The sequence below is a fragment of the Suricata suricatta genome, chromosome 8 (assembly GCF_006229205.1).
Source record: "Suricata suricatta isolate VVHF042 chromosome 8, meerkat_22Aug2017_6uvM2_HiC, whole genome shotgun sequence".
Classification (NCBI taxonomy): domain Eukaryota; kingdom Metazoa; phylum Chordata; class Mammalia; order Carnivora; family Herpestidae; genus Suricata; species Suricata suricatta.
The window spans coordinates 111,361,209-111,379,418 of NC_043707.1; the positions used below are offsets into that span (position 1 = coordinate 111,361,209).

Here is an 18,210-nt window from a genome sequence, read left to right on the forward strand (position 1 = left end):
TATTAAATGTTTTTCTGTACTTAATATTTTTTCTTTAAAAAAAAAAAAGGTTTAAAAACATCAAGAGCTGGAACATGCTGCCAGGACAGAAATAATCGGAAATGTCTTCGAGTCGCGGCCCTTGGGCACCTCAGTCTTGTTTTGAATTTTCCAAAGCTTGAAGCCTCTCCAGGAGTGGAGGGTGAGAATAATGCCACATTGAAAACAGCCAGTCCGAGACAGGGAATCCCAAGTTATCCTTGTTTAGTTTGATTAAAGCAGAATATAAGTCTTTAGCTTTCCCAAGTTTCTTGGCAAATGCATCGGCTTGAAACTCAAACCTGCGGCTTAGGACTGTTAGGCAGAAGGAGAGAACCTGAAAAAGTAAAGAGAAGGGGTTTGACCACCGCCCACCTCTGTGGCCACGGACCTGCACCAGCAAGGCCTGCAGGGGGAGTTCAGCTCAGGATGAGAGTAACAGCAGGCCCAAAGGAGGATCACTGGTATTCAGGGAACCTAAGGTGGGGAATTATCATAAACTGAAACTTCTTCCCCAGGCAAACAGACCAGAAACAGATATATATCCAAATCAATGTTATTACCAAAAAAAATTACCAAGTTTTAAGAATCTGCCATGTGCCAACCACTGATGTAGGCACTTTACATATTCCAACAATCCTACATTGTAATGAGTCTTACTGCTGTTTCACAGATGAGGAAGGTCATGTTCAGAGAGGTGAAATGACTTGGTGGAAGTCACACAGCTAGAAGGTGGCAGTGCTGAGATTCTTGGTACTTCCATAGCCCACACACACCACCTCCCTTCAGGTCAGAGTTAAGCGGTGGAGATTTCCATTCAGACCCTTTCCTTCTCTATTAAAATATATTCTTGGGGTCACCTGGGTGGCTCAATCGGTTAAAGCATCTGACTTCAGCTCAGGTCATGATCTCGTGGTTTGTGAGTTCGAGCCCCATGTCAGGCTCTCTGTGCTGACAGCTCGGAGTCTGGAGCCTGCTTTGGATTCTGTCTCCCTCTCTCTATGCCCCTCCCCGACTCGTGCTCTGTCTCTCTCTCTCAAAAATAAATAAGCATTAAAAAATACATACATATTCTTGGGGTGCCTGGGTGGCTCAGTCAGTTAAGCATCCAACTTCGGCTCAGGTCATAATCTCATAGTTTGTGAGTTTGAGCCCCCACATCAGGCTTCTGCTGTCAGCACAGAGCCCACTTCAGATCCTGTCTCTCTCTCTCAAAAAAAAAGACATTTTAAAAAACTTAAAAAAGAAAATTCTTGCTCACTAATTCCACGTAAGAGGCTATAGCCTACCACCTCAAAATTGAACTTCTAAAGGGTTCTGAGGTATGGCAGCATTGCCAGAATAAATATCTGGTCTCCGAATGGACTGTTACAAAGGAACACATTTCATTTGAAAATATACATTTCTGAGGGAAAAATAATTTCTTTGCATAATGGAGTACTTCAGGTTGAATGACATGAGTACTAGTTCTTCATACTTCAGCATTAAGACAAAAAATAATTTAAAAAGTTTCTCATTTGTACCTCTCACAGCGACTAGCAAATAGAGTTTCAAAATGAAATCTGGGAGTTCCTAATAGCTTCTTAGATATATTCACAGCTAATACCTGAATTCTGCCTGAAATTTCTCTCCAAATTTTGAATAGATTTTTTAGGACAGTCATTAAGTTGTTCCTGTCAAGCTATCTATCGATCTTTCTCCTGATTTTAAGTGTCCCAAGCAAAGCATTCCTGCACCTGCCACCTCTGCTGTACATTGCCAAACTCTTCTTCATATTAAGGGTAATTTCCCCATCTTTCCTAGGAAAATGGCTCTTTCCTATCATGCCCTCTTTTTAAATTTTACTTTATTTTTCATTTTTTTATATGTTTATTTATCTTTGAAAGAGACAGAACACAAGTAGGGGAGGGGCAGAGAGAGAGGGAGACACAGAATCCAAAGCAGGATCCAGGCTCTGTGCTGACAGCTCAGAGTCTGACAAGGGGCTTGAACCTGCAAACTGTGAGATCATGAACCGAGCCGAAGTCGGATGCTTAACCGACAGAGCCACCCAGGGACCCCATCCTATCATGTCCTCTTAAATGCTGACATTAAACGTAAGTCTTTTTGCTTAAATATCTAGTTCTTTTGAAACAAATCTCCTGGGCTTCTCAAGATTTTTTAAACAGTTGTTAATATCTCTGCAGATTAATCACATTTGAAATTACTCTAATACCCCACATTTATTTAGTGGTTTTTGAAGTGAACTCAACCACTCAATATAAGAAAGCAAACAAGCAACACAAAAATCTCTGAGCAGCCAAATTAGCTGCGGCAAAGAATAACCACTAACACCGTGCATGCTTGTACTTAGATTAAGACCCTTCAAATCAGTCAGAATCTGGTAACTGCTACCTAATGAGTTGGATGATCTGATTTCCCCGTCTAGGGTAGGTTACAGATATAAACTAGGAAGGGATAATGAGGCACAGGAAACTCACACTGACAGTAGTAAGGATTATCAGCCTGACAGTGAGGGAAGAAACAAAAAATTCGTTAAATAAATATAAATAGCACAACTGCTTAAGAAGCTGAGTAGTGGGAGTCGCTGAGTATACACAGCCCAGTGTCCCTAAGGCACCCCTGAACTGTGAACGGAAGACAGGAACGGCAAGATCATTAAAGAGTTCTCTAGAGGTGCCTGGTTGGCTCTTGGTGAAGCATGGGACTCTTGATCTCAGAGTTGTGAATTCAAGCCCCACCCTGGGTGTGGAGATCACTTAAAAGTAAAATCTTAAAAAAAAAAAAAAGTCTTTAACCTCTTTAAGCACTAACAAACTGCATAAGGCATTTTATAAATATTCTCAGTTAAAATAAAAAAGAATTTAAAGGTAACAAATCTCAGTGCTCTGGAAAACTTTGTTGGTTTATGTGGACAACGCTATGCAAATATGATCTATTCCTATTTCTCTTGCGAACCGCCTCCCCCTTTTTAATGGAGAAATAGAATTCATTTAGTTTATCTAAAAATCTTAATTCTACAACCTGGCTCAAAGAAAGAATTTTTGTGAGTGGAGGTCACTCAAAAATCCCCAATATTATGTCTTGGCTTAACTTATCAACTATCATGACATGTGGCCGTCATAAGATTTGTTACTATACAGTCTTCTTATCACCTGTATGGAGCCCCCCCTACTGAGCAGTCTGAGCAGTGGTTCTTTAGCCTCACTGACCATAACACACCCAGTTTCGCCTTCCAGGGCCTGCGGGGGTACCCTCAGGCTACTCTGAAGCGAGTGGGGAGTGGGCTTAGAACAGGATCAGGGAACATGGGTTACAGCCTCCCTTATCCAGCCATTCAGGCACTCAACTCTCACTGTTTCGTCCCCTCACACACAAGACCTTCAGCCGAACACTGGTGAAATGTGATCTAGGACAAGGTATTCTACTAGTTAATCTCTACCTGCCGCGTCTCTGAGGTGCGTTAGACCCAGGTTTTCACCACGGAATTCTAGTCCTCGACTATTTCCCTGTTAGCAGCATGCAAGCATTTGTTCATCTGGGTTTTTCTGCTACTTCCTTCTAGTAAATCAAGGGACTAAAAGGTTCTGTTTTATCGACTTGTTAAAACTAGTTTATTTCTTTTTTCACTATCCTAAAGGTTCTAGATTTGAAATACACAGGCAGATGTAAGATAATTGTAATCATTATATATTACCTCATTGTAAGGTGAAAAAATAAACTGGAAGATGATCAATAATCCAATTAGAGTCGGTTGGCTGTTGTAGAAACCAAATGCAGAAAAAAGCTCCTTTCGACCAATTAATACAGCAAACAAGAAGAAACACAGGAAGGAATTCATCTAGAAAGAAAGACACAAAATCTGTTATTACTAAGGTGATTTATTTCACTGTGGGATCAGAAGCACCAAAAAAACTAGAATCAGATCATAGTGTGGTTTTGATAATAGTGTCAGTGTAATCAGAGAAAAAAGTTATTTAGGTAATTTTATAGTTTTATTCTAGAAAGAAAAATAAAATTTCCCCAGATGTATAAGCTGTATAGTTTTTTAGAAGGACAGGCTTAAATGCAGCCTCCAATGACTGAGGGTTTAAAGTGGCCAATAGCAATGGAATATTTTCTTTCTGTAAAAAGTTAAAGGGCTAGAATAGATTCTGGCTTTGTTTGTATTAAATTGTAATCAGATACAAGACCTTCCACCTGACCTTGATGTGGAAGCTCCAAGAAACAAGCTTCCCTTGAATACTCTTTAGGACCGCCAGAGCTGTACTGAGCAGTTGGGTCCAAGAAAAAAGTGATGTGTCTTTAACAATAAATGAGAGAAAAAGAGTCACAAGTCTGTACCAAAATATGAGTAAAGGGATACTGGAGTGAGGCTGGAGAACAAATCCCGTTCTTTTCCTTGGCAGGTCAGGATCTTGGGAGACCATAGGTACCCTATTTGAGTGTGCTGCTCCAAACCATTTGCCAGGGAACTCAAAAGCTACCAGCCTAGAGTGGGGCTCAGCATAAGGCTCGCAGCCCCAGGATGAAATCAGTGCAAACAGCTCACCATTCAGCCCCTGTAACTCCATGGATCCACATGACAAGCTCCTAGAATTATGAGTTATGCATACTTTTTTCAAGTAATTACTGTCCTTCTGAAAAATAACTTTGAGTGTGCTGCTGTGCCCTACTAGAGACTGATTCCTGACCATGGGACACCAGGACCCTGCAGTCTCGGCTGCCTCTCCTGCACTGGACACTATGCTGGTCCACCTGGCCAGGAAACTGGAACGCCCTGAAGCACTCCAACGCCTAAGTGGCATAGATGCTACAATGCTAGTGGGAATGAAGGATGTCATGAAGGCAGAAGTTAAAAGAGCAGGTGGCTCATACTCCTAGTACTTGCCAACCCCTGCCCCCTGCCATCTCTCAGTCAACCCTTACTCACTGGGAGCTCCCTATAATCATTTAATTGAGGAGGAAAAACCTGAGCCCATTTTACAAATCACTTAACACAATCTGCTGGCACGAGCTGAGAGTGGACTGCTGTGGCGATGCTGAACCTCTCAGGGCCAGTCCTGGAAGACTGTGGCGAAGGGAAGAAATACTCTCGGGGAAGGAAACTTTAGGTAGTATACCTCACCGCCCGCTCAGTGTGGAAGGAGAGAAGGCCTGAGCTGAGGATATACAATCATTGGCAGTGGGTAAATAACAGTTTGGCTGGATAATCAGGGCCTCGGAACAAACTCAAGGATGGCTAAAAGAAGATCTGGATAAGGGGTATGTGGGAACACTTCCAAAAAGCCCAGAGTATGGTGATACGTTGGTCCAATGTGAATGATCACCAAGAGTCCACGGTAAAGGAGGCTGTCGATAAGGTGGAGAAGATGCCTGCTCTGGGGATGAGTCAGCCTCTTTCCCTAGACACTCTAGGACTTGGTCAAGGGGCTCTTGAACTAAGTGACCAAGGTGCAAGAAATGGAGTCAGTGCATTAGTCAACAACCCACACATCCTCCCAGTGGCTTTTGATGAGTGCCCAATCTATTAGAAAGGACAGTCAACCCCACCCAGATCAGGTACCACACCTCAGGGAGCAGCCCACCACCTCAGGGTGGTCTAATTCCTTTGGACCCCTCTCTTCATGAAAGCAGCAGTGATTTTCCTCTTTAGACTGAATACTTTGAACTTGGATTTGTACTTATCTTCTTATCCACTGCCATGTGTCCGTACACCTAGCCTCAAGCCAAGGAACTCATCTTCTGCTGAAAGATGCAAGGCAATAGGAAGGGACTAGAGGGGCTTCCAAATCCCCTCATGCAGAAGCTGTCCCCCAGAACCAGGGGGCCTTTAGAAAGGTACAAAGACCTACTTTAGACTCAGTTAAAGCTGCATCTGCTCAAAACCAGTTAACAAGATACAGTGCCATTTCACCTGGAGCCTGACAACTGCGGTAACTGTTGGTTTAGAGAGTTGATTTAGGTCTCAGAGGAGGAATGTTCTAGGAATCATTATTTTCTTCTTTATATTTATTACATTTTCCAATTTCTTTTCAATAGATGTATAATGACATTTAAATCAGAAACAAAGTTTACAAAAAAGTCATTTTAATGTCCAGCTTATCAAGGCTCATGCTATTTGATCTTCATATTTCCTACAGCTGAGTGACTCTGGAGGTAGTGATGGTGGTGGTAATGATAAACACTGACATAGTCCTTACCACATTCCACATACTGCTCCATACTCTTTTTTGTTTTGTTTTATTTATTTATTTTTGTGAGAGAGAGAGAGAGACAGCATGAGCAGGGGAGGGGCAGAGAGAGGGGAAGACACAGAATCTGAAGTAGGCTCTAGGCTCTGACCTGTCAGCACAGAGCCCGACACAGGGCTTGAACCCACCAACTGTGAGATCATGACCTGAGCTGAAGCCGGACGCTTAACCGACTGAGACACCCAGGCGCCCCCAACTCCTTTCTCTTTACATGTATTAACTCACTGAATTCTTACATCAGTCCTAGGAAGTATTATCGTTCAACAAGGGATGAAAGGGGAGAGGTTAAGGAACTTGTCTGAGGGCGCAGGTATGGAGTCAGAGAGCCGTGATATGAAGCCAAATATCCTGGCTACAGAGTCTGTCTTAATCTCTCTACTAGGTTGGACTGGACCACCTCTCCTGCCCGCCATATTTCTCCTCTGACCACTTTGCCATAAAAAGAGAACAGTCACTCCCAACTTACCTGGCTGATAATGATATTTTTGACTGTGTGTCCCAACTTCCAGTGCCCCAGTTCGTGGCCTAGTACAGCAAGCACTTCCTCATTTTTACATCCTTGTTTCTTATTCTAAATCAAAGAGAACATTGCAAATAAATTATTAACAACCTTCACAAAGTTTATACCTTTCAACCCAGTAAGAGCCCTTCTTAGATTCTAATTAAAAAAAAAAAATCAGACTTTTGTGCAAAACTGTTCATTCGCTTAACAAAACATTCTCTGAATCACTCATGGTAGACGTTGGGTAACCACTGGAGAAAGAATCATGAACAAGATAGACATTCCCTGACTTCATGAAGCTTATAGCCTAATTTAGATTAAAAAAAAAAACAAACGAAAACAAGCGTTAAAGATAGAAATCTTTATCAGTAGAATAACATTTAAATAAATCATGACAAAGTTATATGACAGCTATATTATAAGCCCATTAGAAATGTTTCAAAAATTATGTTCTGACGTGGGAAAATGGTTTACTAGGTGAAGAAAGCATGATACAAAGCTAAAAACAATGATCCCAATGATGAAATGTGAATGTGCATATAAAAATGCACAACACAGAAAACAAATGATGTATATCAAACGTTAACAGTAGTTTTTCCTATAGGATAAAAATTATTGTGATGTGTAACTTGCTTATCTCTTTCCTATTTTTCAAATTACCTACAAATAAGCACATATCACTTATGATCACAAATACAGCATGAATTGCCATTTAAAAAAATCGAGACTTCCAAGTTAAGATGGCAGAAAGAACAAAATTCTCAATAAAACTATAATCAAGAGGTTTTTAAGATGAAAGCCTATAAGCAAGGGGAAAGAAGGAGGGATGACAACAGCAACATTCTAGAACCAGGAAAGCAGATGGACAAGTGATAATGGACTCAGCAGACTGGAGAAAGCACCAGCCAGCAGCAGCAGGCAGAAGCAGACTGATTTACATCAGTCTTCAAAGGGCTTGGGAACTAACAGCACTAGGCACTTCTGGAACTGGGGAAAAGGGGAAGGCAGCTAAAATAAGAATTGAGTGAGTGGTTTCAGAACTGGTTAAAGCTACAGATTCCTTCTCCAACTCTATACAAAAAGGCAACTGCCCCTTGCCCTGGCAGGGGCCTGAACATTTATTCTCTCCGGACAGGGTAAAAGAAGAGGACCTTTCAACTGGAGGGTGGGCATCGTGGAGGGCCAGGGTACACGAGCATAGTCTGCAGACACAGAATATGTGTCTGGTTAGCTATTGGTAGGGTATGCTCAATACCGAGGACTCTCTCCTCACACTGGGCTCTCAGAACACTACCCCCCGGGGAGATCAGATGAGTCCTGCCTGGGAACTTGGACCACTCTTCCAGGAAAGACCTGAGGATGCTAACACCCAAGTGTTCTCCAACCAGAAGCCCGCCCAGGTCACACTACACCAAAGCTCAAAGTGGACAAGCCTTAGCTACAGGCTCAGAGATTCCAGTCAAGTTTTCAGTCCCCATTCTCTTACTAAGGACTAGACATCCAAGAATTACCAGGTATATGAGGGGAACTGTCAATATAGAACACTGGATCCTGATGAAAAAAGCAGTATGGATGAAATAGAAATTACGAAAGGAAAATACTTTCATTTTTTCCCTTCAGCACATATGAAGACTGGGCCAGGAAAGACTTTTAAAAAATACAAAAATTGCTAACATTTATTAAACAGTGACTACATACATAGGCTCTCTGTGCTGAATACTTAAATATCTCATTTATACATCAAAACCACCATATGACAAAAGTATTCTTATTATTACCACTTTCTAGATGAGAAAGTTTGGGCACAGAGACATTAACTAATTTTCCTCTGACCACAAAGCCAAAGTCTGGAATTTAAAGCTAAGTAGTTTGATGCCAGAGACCTGTACTTTCAACTTTTACAAACTATGAATGTAAAAGTAAATTATTTAATATTCATCAATCAAATAAAATAACCTTAGCTGACATATATACAATCATTTGCATATTATTACAATATTACAAAATAAACATAAATGGCAGGCGGTCATATAGATGATGATATATAATGTTTACTAATCCAAATAAAATTCTGTTCATAAACTTCCCAGATTCAACGCAAATAGTGCCAAGATACAATGAACAATTTAATCATACATATTCACACATGTGCACACACATTCACTCAACAACACAAACATATACACACCTTTAGACACCTGCACCTGGCAATGTTACTAACTAGAAAGTCTGAAAAACTTGCAGACATCTAAAAATACTTAGTAAGTTATAAATATCCTTTCAGATACATAGTTTAGTTCATCAGAAAGAAAGGAAAAGCCAAAGGTGGAAAATTGAGATCCTTTGCACAAATCCATGAAGGGCTAGACTCTGAATCAAAGAGTGAGCTAGAAAAAAAATACACTGGCAAAATAACCCAATTGAGTCAAGTCTCATCTAAAGTGGAAAAAAAAAGTTCTTATTAAAATTCAAAATCATGGGGCGCCTGGGTAGCTCAATCAATCAGTTAAGCATCCGACTTCGGCTCAGGTCATGATCTCACAGTCCATGGGTTCGAGTCCTGCATTGGGCTCTGTGCTGACAGCTCTGAGCCTGGAGCCTGCTTCAGATTCTTTGTCTCCCTATCTCTCTGCCCCTCCCCCACTCACTCTCTCTTTCTCTCAAAATAAAATAAAGACACAAAAAATTAAAAAATAAAATAAAATTCAAAATCACTATCTATATAATATGGTTAAAGTTATAGAGTTTACAGAAAAATCCTAAGCTGACAGATTAAAGTACTTCTGGTTTAGTAGCACTGGGGACAGATGACCAAAGCAAATACAAATCCTCTATTGAACCAGACCCCTCAGGATTCCTAAAGATTAATACCAGTGATGCATTATGGGCTCACCATAAAAATTACTAAAAACTTTAGAACTAGACAATGGAACAATGAGTAAATTAGCAGAAACAATACAGAGCACCAGCAGCTCCATAAAACTTCAGATTATGGAACTATACCCCCCCCACACACACACACACATGAGGAGGGGGAGGGGGAGGGGGAAGGGGAGGAGGAGGGGGAAGGGGAGGAGGAGGAGGAGGAGGAGGAGGAGGAGGAGGAGGAGGAGGAGGAGGAGAGAAAAGGAAAAAAAAAAGCATGCTTTACACAAAGAAGAGATCGAAAAACATGAGGAAGGAACTAGAGAATTCCCCAAGCAACTAAATTAGTTTGAAAAAGAAACAAATCGAGTTTTAAAACTGAAACACAATGGGCTGGCTAAACAATAGATTAAATATATCTAGGGAAAGGAATCCAGTGAACTAGAATGTAGAGACAAAGAGGGAAAATATAAGTGGTCACCCCTTGTGGAAGACAGAATGAGACAGTGTAACATTCATCTAATTGGAATTGCAGAAAGACAGACTGGAGAGAATGGGAGAGGCAATGCTCACAGATACAATTGGCCAAGAATTTTCAAAACTTCAGGAAAGATCTAAGTTGTTAGATTTAGGAATCACAATATATCCCAAGTAGGACTGAGAGAAAGAAGTCCATACCTACAGAACATGAAAAGCAAAGAGAAATCTTTTAAGAACCACTAGAAAAAACTATAAAGAAATGACAAAAGGCTCAGAGTAGACTTTTTCAACAGAAGCAATAGCAAGCCACAGCACAATGGAACGGCATCTTTAAAGTGCTAAGATAAATAGCTCAGTAAGATAGTCAGGTTTCCCGGTTGAGCATCCAACTCTTGATTCTGGCTTAGGTCATGATCTCCGGGGTTACTTAGGATTCTCTCTCCCCTACTCACATTTTCTGTTTCTCTTAGATAAACTTTAAAAAAGAACAAAAACACCATAGTCTTAAGACAACCAAGCATGAGAATGAAATAAAAATAAAATCCAAAAATTACCTAAGAAATTGCTAAGACAAGGGGCGCCTGGGTGGCTCAGTTGATTAAGCGTCCGACTTCAGCTCAGGTTATGATCTCCCGGTCTGTGAGTTCGAGCCCCACATAGAGCTCTGTGCTGACAGCTCAGAGCCTGGAGTCTGCTTCTGCTTGTGTTTCCCTATCTCTCTGCCCCTCCCCTGCTTGCCCTCTGTCTCTCTCTCTCTCAAAAATAATAATAAGCGTTGAAAGAACGAAAGAAAGAAGAAAGAAACAAAGAAAGGAAGGAAGGAAGGAAGGAAGGAAGGAAGGAAGGAAGGAAGGAAGGAAGGAAGGAAGGAAAAGAAAGAAGTTGCTAAGATATATACTTTGGAAAAAGGGTAGTTATTTCTGAAAGGAAGGTATAAGATGAATAAGGAATGGTAAGCAAAGAAAAAGGTAAGTGTATGGGTAAATCTAAAAAAATGACTGTATGAAATAATAATAACAAAGGTAATTTAGAGGATAAAAATAAAATAAAATAAAACACAAGATCACAGGAAGAATTGGATCAGAGTGTGTATGGTCCCCAGATTGTTCAGGAAGCCATGAAGATACTATACATTTTAAGATTTTAAGTTATATGGGAAATCCTAATTTTTAATACTAGTCACTGAAAGCACAATCATACAAGAACCTTCCAACTTGAGTAACAACTCAAACAGAATTTTTTTAAAACTCTCAGTTGTTTAAAAAAAAGCATGAAGGGGTGCCTGGGTGGCTCAGTCGGTTAAGCATCCGACTTCAGCTCAGGTCATGATCTTACGGTTTGTGGGTTCAAGCCCTGCCTCAGGCTCTGTGCTGACAGCTAGCTCAGAGCTTGGAGCCTGTCTTCCGATTCTGTGTTTCCCGCTCTCTCTCTCTGACCCTTCCCTGCTCATGTTGTGTGTGCGTGTCTCTCTCTCAAAAAGAAAAAAATAAATAAATAAAAAGAAGTGAGCATGCTTTTCGGTTAAAAAGATAAAAAAGCACAAAGATGTACATGTGTATGCTCAGGGGTGGGGTGGGGATGTGGAAAGGACCGAAGAAAAAGGCATAAAATAATATGGCAGAAATAATTCCAAATATATCAGTAATCACAATATATATAAATAAATTAAGCTGGTAAAAAAAAAAAACAGTGACTCTCAATCATAACAAAATCTACCTACATGCTATGTGTAAGGCATCTAAGACAGGATGCTAAGGTGACAAGTAAAAGGGTGGTTGAGATAGTGGGGGTTCACTGCACAACATGATAAAAAAAAACCCACTGAATTATACATTCAAAAATGGTAGAAACGGTGTTTTAGCTCAAAAAAAAATTTTTTTAAAAACAGATGATATCTAGCAAACATTAACCAAAAGAAAACTGGTGTAGCTGTATTAACATCAGACAAAATCAACTTAAAAGGCAACTTAAAGGGAGCCTGGATGGCTCAGTAGGTGGAACACGACACTCTTGATCTCAAAGTGGTGAGTCTGAGCCCCATGTTGGGTGTAGAGATGACTTAAAAATAAAATTTAAAAAATAAAATTAAAAAAAAAGGCAAATTAAAGGCATTATTAAAGAAGGTCACCACAGAACTGGCCAAAGGATCAATTTACCAGGAGGATGCATTAATTCTAAATTTATATGTATCTAATACTATTTCCTTGGAACACATTAATTCTGACCAATCTATCATAATAGAGGATGTTAAGATACTTCTCTCAATAACTGAACCACCAAGCAAATAAAATATCACAAAGATATAAAGATGTGAACCAAATACTAAATAGCTTGACCTACTGACACACACAGTATCCTGCAACAATTAGAGAACTTATATCCTAGAAAGTGAAGGCCTATTGGGAAATAGGACGCCCCTTATAATAAATCAATTTCTAAACTGGTAAAGGGCCTTCAGGGTTTGGACCCCAGAGGAGGGTGGCAAAGTTTAATGCATTCCTTAGGTAGTTCAAGCACTGCCTTGCTCATAATGTTGTGCTTGTTTATTATAGGATAACACAGTCTCTGGTGCCGTCTCCGAGAGCGGCCGACCCCCCAACATTTAACCACTATGTTACCTTTATGGTGCAGAAAATAACAAAGGATTTGTAAACTGAGGCATTTATCTTTTCTCTCTACCTAAACCCTCTAACATTCAAAAACTCTCAATGAGTATTCCTTTCATCGCAATTATAGTTGTTTGCATGGGTCCAATAAGAGTCTGTTCATTTGTATTACTAGTTATTTTACTAAGGCTTTGACTGGAATGTCATATTTTAGAATTAAGCAACTAAGGGTGACTTTATGAAATATGGAGCCATAAAGCCTCTTGAAAGTGTTGGCCTGATACCTTGCTTACAGAGTTCCCAGCAGCCTCTCCAGGTGAGTAAAGAAGGTCACTTCGCGGCAGGTATAGGAACCTCAACATATTTTGGAAACCTCATAAAGAGGATTTGCCCAATTCATCAGGTATTGGAGGCCTATCTGAAAAGCGCTTGGCTTGGCTTCAGGCCCAGAGAGGCTACTGCTAAGAATTCAACCTGGAGTTTCCTTGAGAAGGATCCCAGCAAAGCTGATTTTAAACAATCCTCATGGGCACTCGCTATTCTTGTTGAGCTTATGTAAATAATTGGGTTGGTATGACTGGACTTATTCCACAGATACATTAGTCTTGATTTGGCCATGGGGTATTTTGAGAGAAAACTTCTTATGATGCTGTTTGTCTTGCCCAATGTATAGAAATTATTAGGCCTCAGTAGATGATTGCACTATGCCACCTTCCTTCCATAAAATAAAAAGGGGAAATTGTCGGGAAATAGGATGAACTGTCCTTATGGGACCTCAATTTTCAGCACTGGACCTCTGTCCTCAGCACTGTCCTGTGTATGAAACATCCTCTTCAGACTTTTGTTCCCTCTTAGGACTTTTGTTCCCAGAACGCTGGGAACATGGGACTTGATGAAGTCCCAGGAGAACGTGCAAGACAGAGCCTTCCTGGTCATCAGCCAAGTGCGTCAAGAAGCTGCGGCACCAGAGATATACCCATACCCAGTTGCAAGCTGCTCCTGTTCTGTCCTTTCTGTATCTGTATCTATTGTTCTGGTCAAACATTTACTGCTGACTAAACATTTACTATGCTCTAAGAAGGGTATAAAATAAGATGCTGTTCCTAATAAAGTTTGCCATTAGCCTCCATCTCTTTCGGGGATGTTCATAGTGCCGTCTCTCCAGGACTGTACACGCTTCCATTGAGGAGCATCCCTTGTTCACGGTCCCATTCGCGGGGTTTGGGAAGGTCGCTGTTTCCACTGGCCATCAGCCTTTGGAAACGTTGTTGTGTCTTGCTTGTCGGCTCCCCAGGACCCCTCCTCACGTAGGAGAACCTACTACAAAGGCCAAGCATTTTGAAATAAACTCCAGATACTTAAAAGGGTGAGGCACAAAAAACCCAGATGAGTGTGGAGTTGATTTTGTTTTATACAGTTTAGAAAAATGCAACCAAATGGGAGCACAAGCAGCAAGATTTACTGGAATGGAGATATTCTCCACCTTTCCCCTCCTTCCCCAATTCCTCCTTTTTAAGGAGATGTCCGTTTAAAGTGAGTCCATGAGAAAGAGGATAAAGAGATTTGCAAGACAGTATTGACATTTACTATCTCTTTTCCTTTCAAGTATTAGAATTTAGGTCACAGCAAGAGCTATGAGAAAACTGGCCTAGTTCTTTAGAAGACAGAGAGACATGTGTGCACCTGCAATTTCAGGGCCATTAAATCATAATTTAAAGCACCAATTAATAGACATCTATTCTAAGGGGGAAATTAAGACTTAAGATTCACATATGAAGACATTCACTGCAAGAATATTTTTAACAGCAAAACATTGGGAATAATCTATATATCCAATAGGAGGAGAAAGATGGGGGGAATGAGTTTATAAAGAATAGAAATACATATAGTAAGATGTTTATGGTCAGATAGATTATTCATGTCTTCTAAGTTTTCTGTTGCTTTCATAAGTAGAAATATGGCTGTTTTATTTAATAAAAAAATGATAATAGCTCCCACTCATTAATGGCCTATGTATGGATCAGACATTTTAGAGGCAGCTCATTAATCTCCACTGCTAGAAGGCAGCTATCATTTCCCTCATTTTATATAAAGCAACATGGTTCTCAGGCTTCTGTTTTTACTAGTTCCCAGTTTTCCAGTATGAACTATGAATTCCTTCATTAGACAACCAGCTCTCTACTAGATGGCACAGGTTTCTGGGTCTTGGTTTAGGAAGTTTTTTTTTTTTTTTTTTTTTTAAGTTCATTCATTTGAGAGAGACAGAGATAGCACAAGTGCTGTAGGGGCAGAGAGAGAGGGAGGCAGAGAATCCCAAGCAGGCCGCGCACTGCCAGCGTGGAGCTGGATAAGGGGCTTGAACTCACGTAAGGGGAGATCCGGACGTGAGCCAAAATCAAGAGAAGGACCCTTAACCGACTGAGCCACCCAGACACTGCTAGGAAGCTATTTAGAAGTGCATTCAAAGACACTGAATGAAAAGAGCTTAAACAGGATCCACTAAAAGACTCTTGTTTTCTTGTGATAGATTCTTATATAAAACTGAATTTTCTTTTCTTCATACACGAATTTCACATAACAGAACAGAAAAGAAGCACCATACATTTTTTTACTTTCTTTTTCACAAGGTTCATAAACTGATTCATTTGATCCCAACACCACCAAACTGGGCAGGATTATCTTCATTTTAGAGTATTATCTTCATTTTAGGGATAAGGAAGAGGAAGCTGAGAAATTAAAAATGTCTTGCTTAAGATCATCCTACTAGTAAGTAGCGGGTAAAACCTGACCCCACATTTCTGTAGCCTGTGCCCTTTCCATTTATTTACTCTTACTAACGGAGAAGACTTAACATAACCCTAGCACTTGCTGGGAAATACTTTCTTCTACAAAAGGGCAGCTTCTCTATAGTTTACATTTCCTTTTAAACTACTTGTGAGACAGGTTGTTCCAAATATTCTATTTGTCTCCTGAAGGGTGAAATCCCAGAGTCAAGTTTACTAGACATCTTTTTAAATTTTAATAACCAGTATGGAAACATTCATCAAGATGTGCTAGCTCTCCCTGAGAGGAGGGATTTCAGATAACTTCGTTTTCTTCTTCAAACTTCTGTTGAAAATGAAATGCTTCCTTTTCTCCACCTCATCCAGATTAAACTGCCACCCTCCCTCCAGTGTACACAGTAGGCATCCGGTAGCAGATCCTGAACAAACCACCGTTTCCTAAACTTCTGCTACATCTGTGTTCTCTCTTTGTGATTACTCAATAGCTTTTTCTAAACCAATCTACTTTGTAAAATTTAGCCTTGTCCTAAATGACAATATTCATGAAATCACCTATGCTAGTTATTTTTTTATTTTTTTTAATGTTATATTTATTTTAGAGAGAGACAGCAAGAGCAGAGGAGGGGCAGAGAGAAAGAGATACAGAATTTGAAGACAGGCTCCAGGCTCTGAGCTGTCAGCATAGAACCTCACACAGGGCTAGAACCCGCAAACTGTGAGATCACCACCTGAGCCAAAGTGGGAAGCTTAACCGACTGAGCCACCCAGGCGCCCCACTCTATGCTAGTTTTATCATTGTTCAAACACACACTAATAAAGATATAGCTATTCAAATTTAAAATACTGATATACCACCTAAAATAGTAGCATGGCACGTGCACTAGAAAGCACTACAGTTAATGAGTGTTGAGTCAATCTTTGTTTTTTTTCTTTATTGAGTTTTTTATTTTAATTCCAGTTTAGTTAACACGGTGTTATAATTAGTTGGAGGTGCACAATACAGTGATTCAACAACTCTATACATTACTCAGTGCTCATCATGACTGGTGTGCTCTTAACCTCCTTCACCTATTTCTCCCATCCCCACAGTACCTGCCCTTTGGTAACCAACAGTTTGTTTCCTATAGTTTGTTGGTCTCTCTTTCTTCCCCTTTGCTTGTTTGTTTTGTTTGTTAAATTCCACATATGAGTGAAATCATATGGTATTTGTCTTTCTCTGTGTTGAGTCAATCTTTGACTTCCTTTGCTCCCCACAAGCGCAATCACCAGGTACTTTAAATCCATTTTTTATTGTGACTCTTGAGCTTATTCTGACCTCTCACTCTATGCAGACTCTCATTATTTTATGCCTTCCTTGATGTAATAGACCTCCAGAAGTCTCTCTGCCTCCAATCTGCTCTATCCTATATGCTGCCACCAAATTGTAATCTTCCTAAAGCAAACTTTGGCTTCTACCCAAATCAATAACTTTCCTGGTGACTGGAGACAACCACTCAATGTCTTCAGGAAGAATTTGACAAACTGGTCCCAGTGTGCCTTTCTATCCCCATCTAGAAGAATCCATTTAATTATTATAGTTGGAATATACATTGTGTAGTTTTTTTTGTCTCTATCACTTTATTCATTCCAGAACTTCAACCTGAAAAGCCCCATTCCCAAGTCAAAATTCTGCTTAGTTCAAATATCTTCTCTTTTAAGAAAATTGTGTACTAGGAGTGTGTGGGTGGCTCAGTCAGTTGAGTGTCTGACCTCAGCTCAGGTCATGATCTTCGGTGAGTTCAAGCTCCACATCGGGCTCTGTGCCGGCAGCTCAGAGACTGGAGCCTGGTTCAGATTCTGTGTCTCTCTCTCTCTCTGCCCATCCCCCACTCATGTTCTGTCTCTCCCTCTCAAAAACAAACATTAAAAAAAATTTTTTTTAACTATTAGAATCCTCATTAACCTCTTATTTTCTAAAAGCCACACTATTCCAGCCACTCATGATATTTACCACAGTCTGCGTTAATTTATGGGGCTATTTGTGTACAGGACGAGTCTCCTCCAGGAGGAGAGTTCTTCAGGACAGGACCATGTCTAATGTATTTTAATCATGTAACTTACACACAGATGCTAAAATATTTGTAGCTATCAATGAAATAAAGCAGGCTCTTTAAGGGGTGCCTGGGTGGCTCAGTCGGTTGAGTGTTTGACTTCGGCTCAGGTCATGATCTCATGGTTCGTGAGTTTAAGCCCCACGTTGGGCTCTGTGCCGACAGCTCGGAGCCTGGAGCCTGCTTTGGATTCTGTGTCTCCCTCTCTCTCTGCCCTTCCCCCACTCATGCTCTGTTTCTCTCTGTCTCAATAATAAATAAACATTAAAAAAATTTTTTTTAAAGGCAGGCTCTTCAAGAAGCCAGCAAAATAACTCAGACTCCACTCAATACATCTCAAAAGACTATCTAACCTTTGTTAAGATTTACACCAAAGAAGTCTGTTCTCCTAGATACTAAAAGTCAGTAATTTCATCACACTGTTTGAAATCAGTGGACCACTACTGAATGTCACAGTCTGACTATCCTGTTATCCCCCCATTCCGGCACCCCTGCATGTGGATAACTTAAGCAGGGTGACTTGTTGAACTTGCATGATTCCCTAGTGCTGCTCCTGGATTACTCTTTCTGCACTTCAGTTTTCCTACTGATGAGATGACCTTAAGATCTCTT

At 40.4% G+C, this 18,210-nt stretch overlaps 1 protein-coding gene across 2 annotated transcripts in view; it reads right to left on the reverse strand.

Annotated features, from left to right (window-relative positions):
• ZMPSTE24 (zinc metallopeptidase STE24) overlaps positions 1 to 18,210 on the reverse strand; it is a 39,194-nt gene continuing 20,984 nt past the window's right edge. For both annotated transcript variants that reach the window (XM_029947841.1, XM_029947842.1), the window contains exons 8-10: positions 6,739 to 6,843; positions 3,716 to 3,859; positions 1 to 355 (exon numbers count right to left, since the gene is read on the reverse strand). In XM_029947841.1, coding sequence (XP_029803701.1) covers positions 131 to 355; positions 3,716 to 3,859; positions 6,739 to 6,843 — 474 coding nt within the window. In that variant the 3' untranslated portion in view covers positions 1 to 130. The remainder of the gene's footprint in view (positions 356 to 3,715; positions 3,860 to 6,738; positions 6,844 to 18,210) is intronic.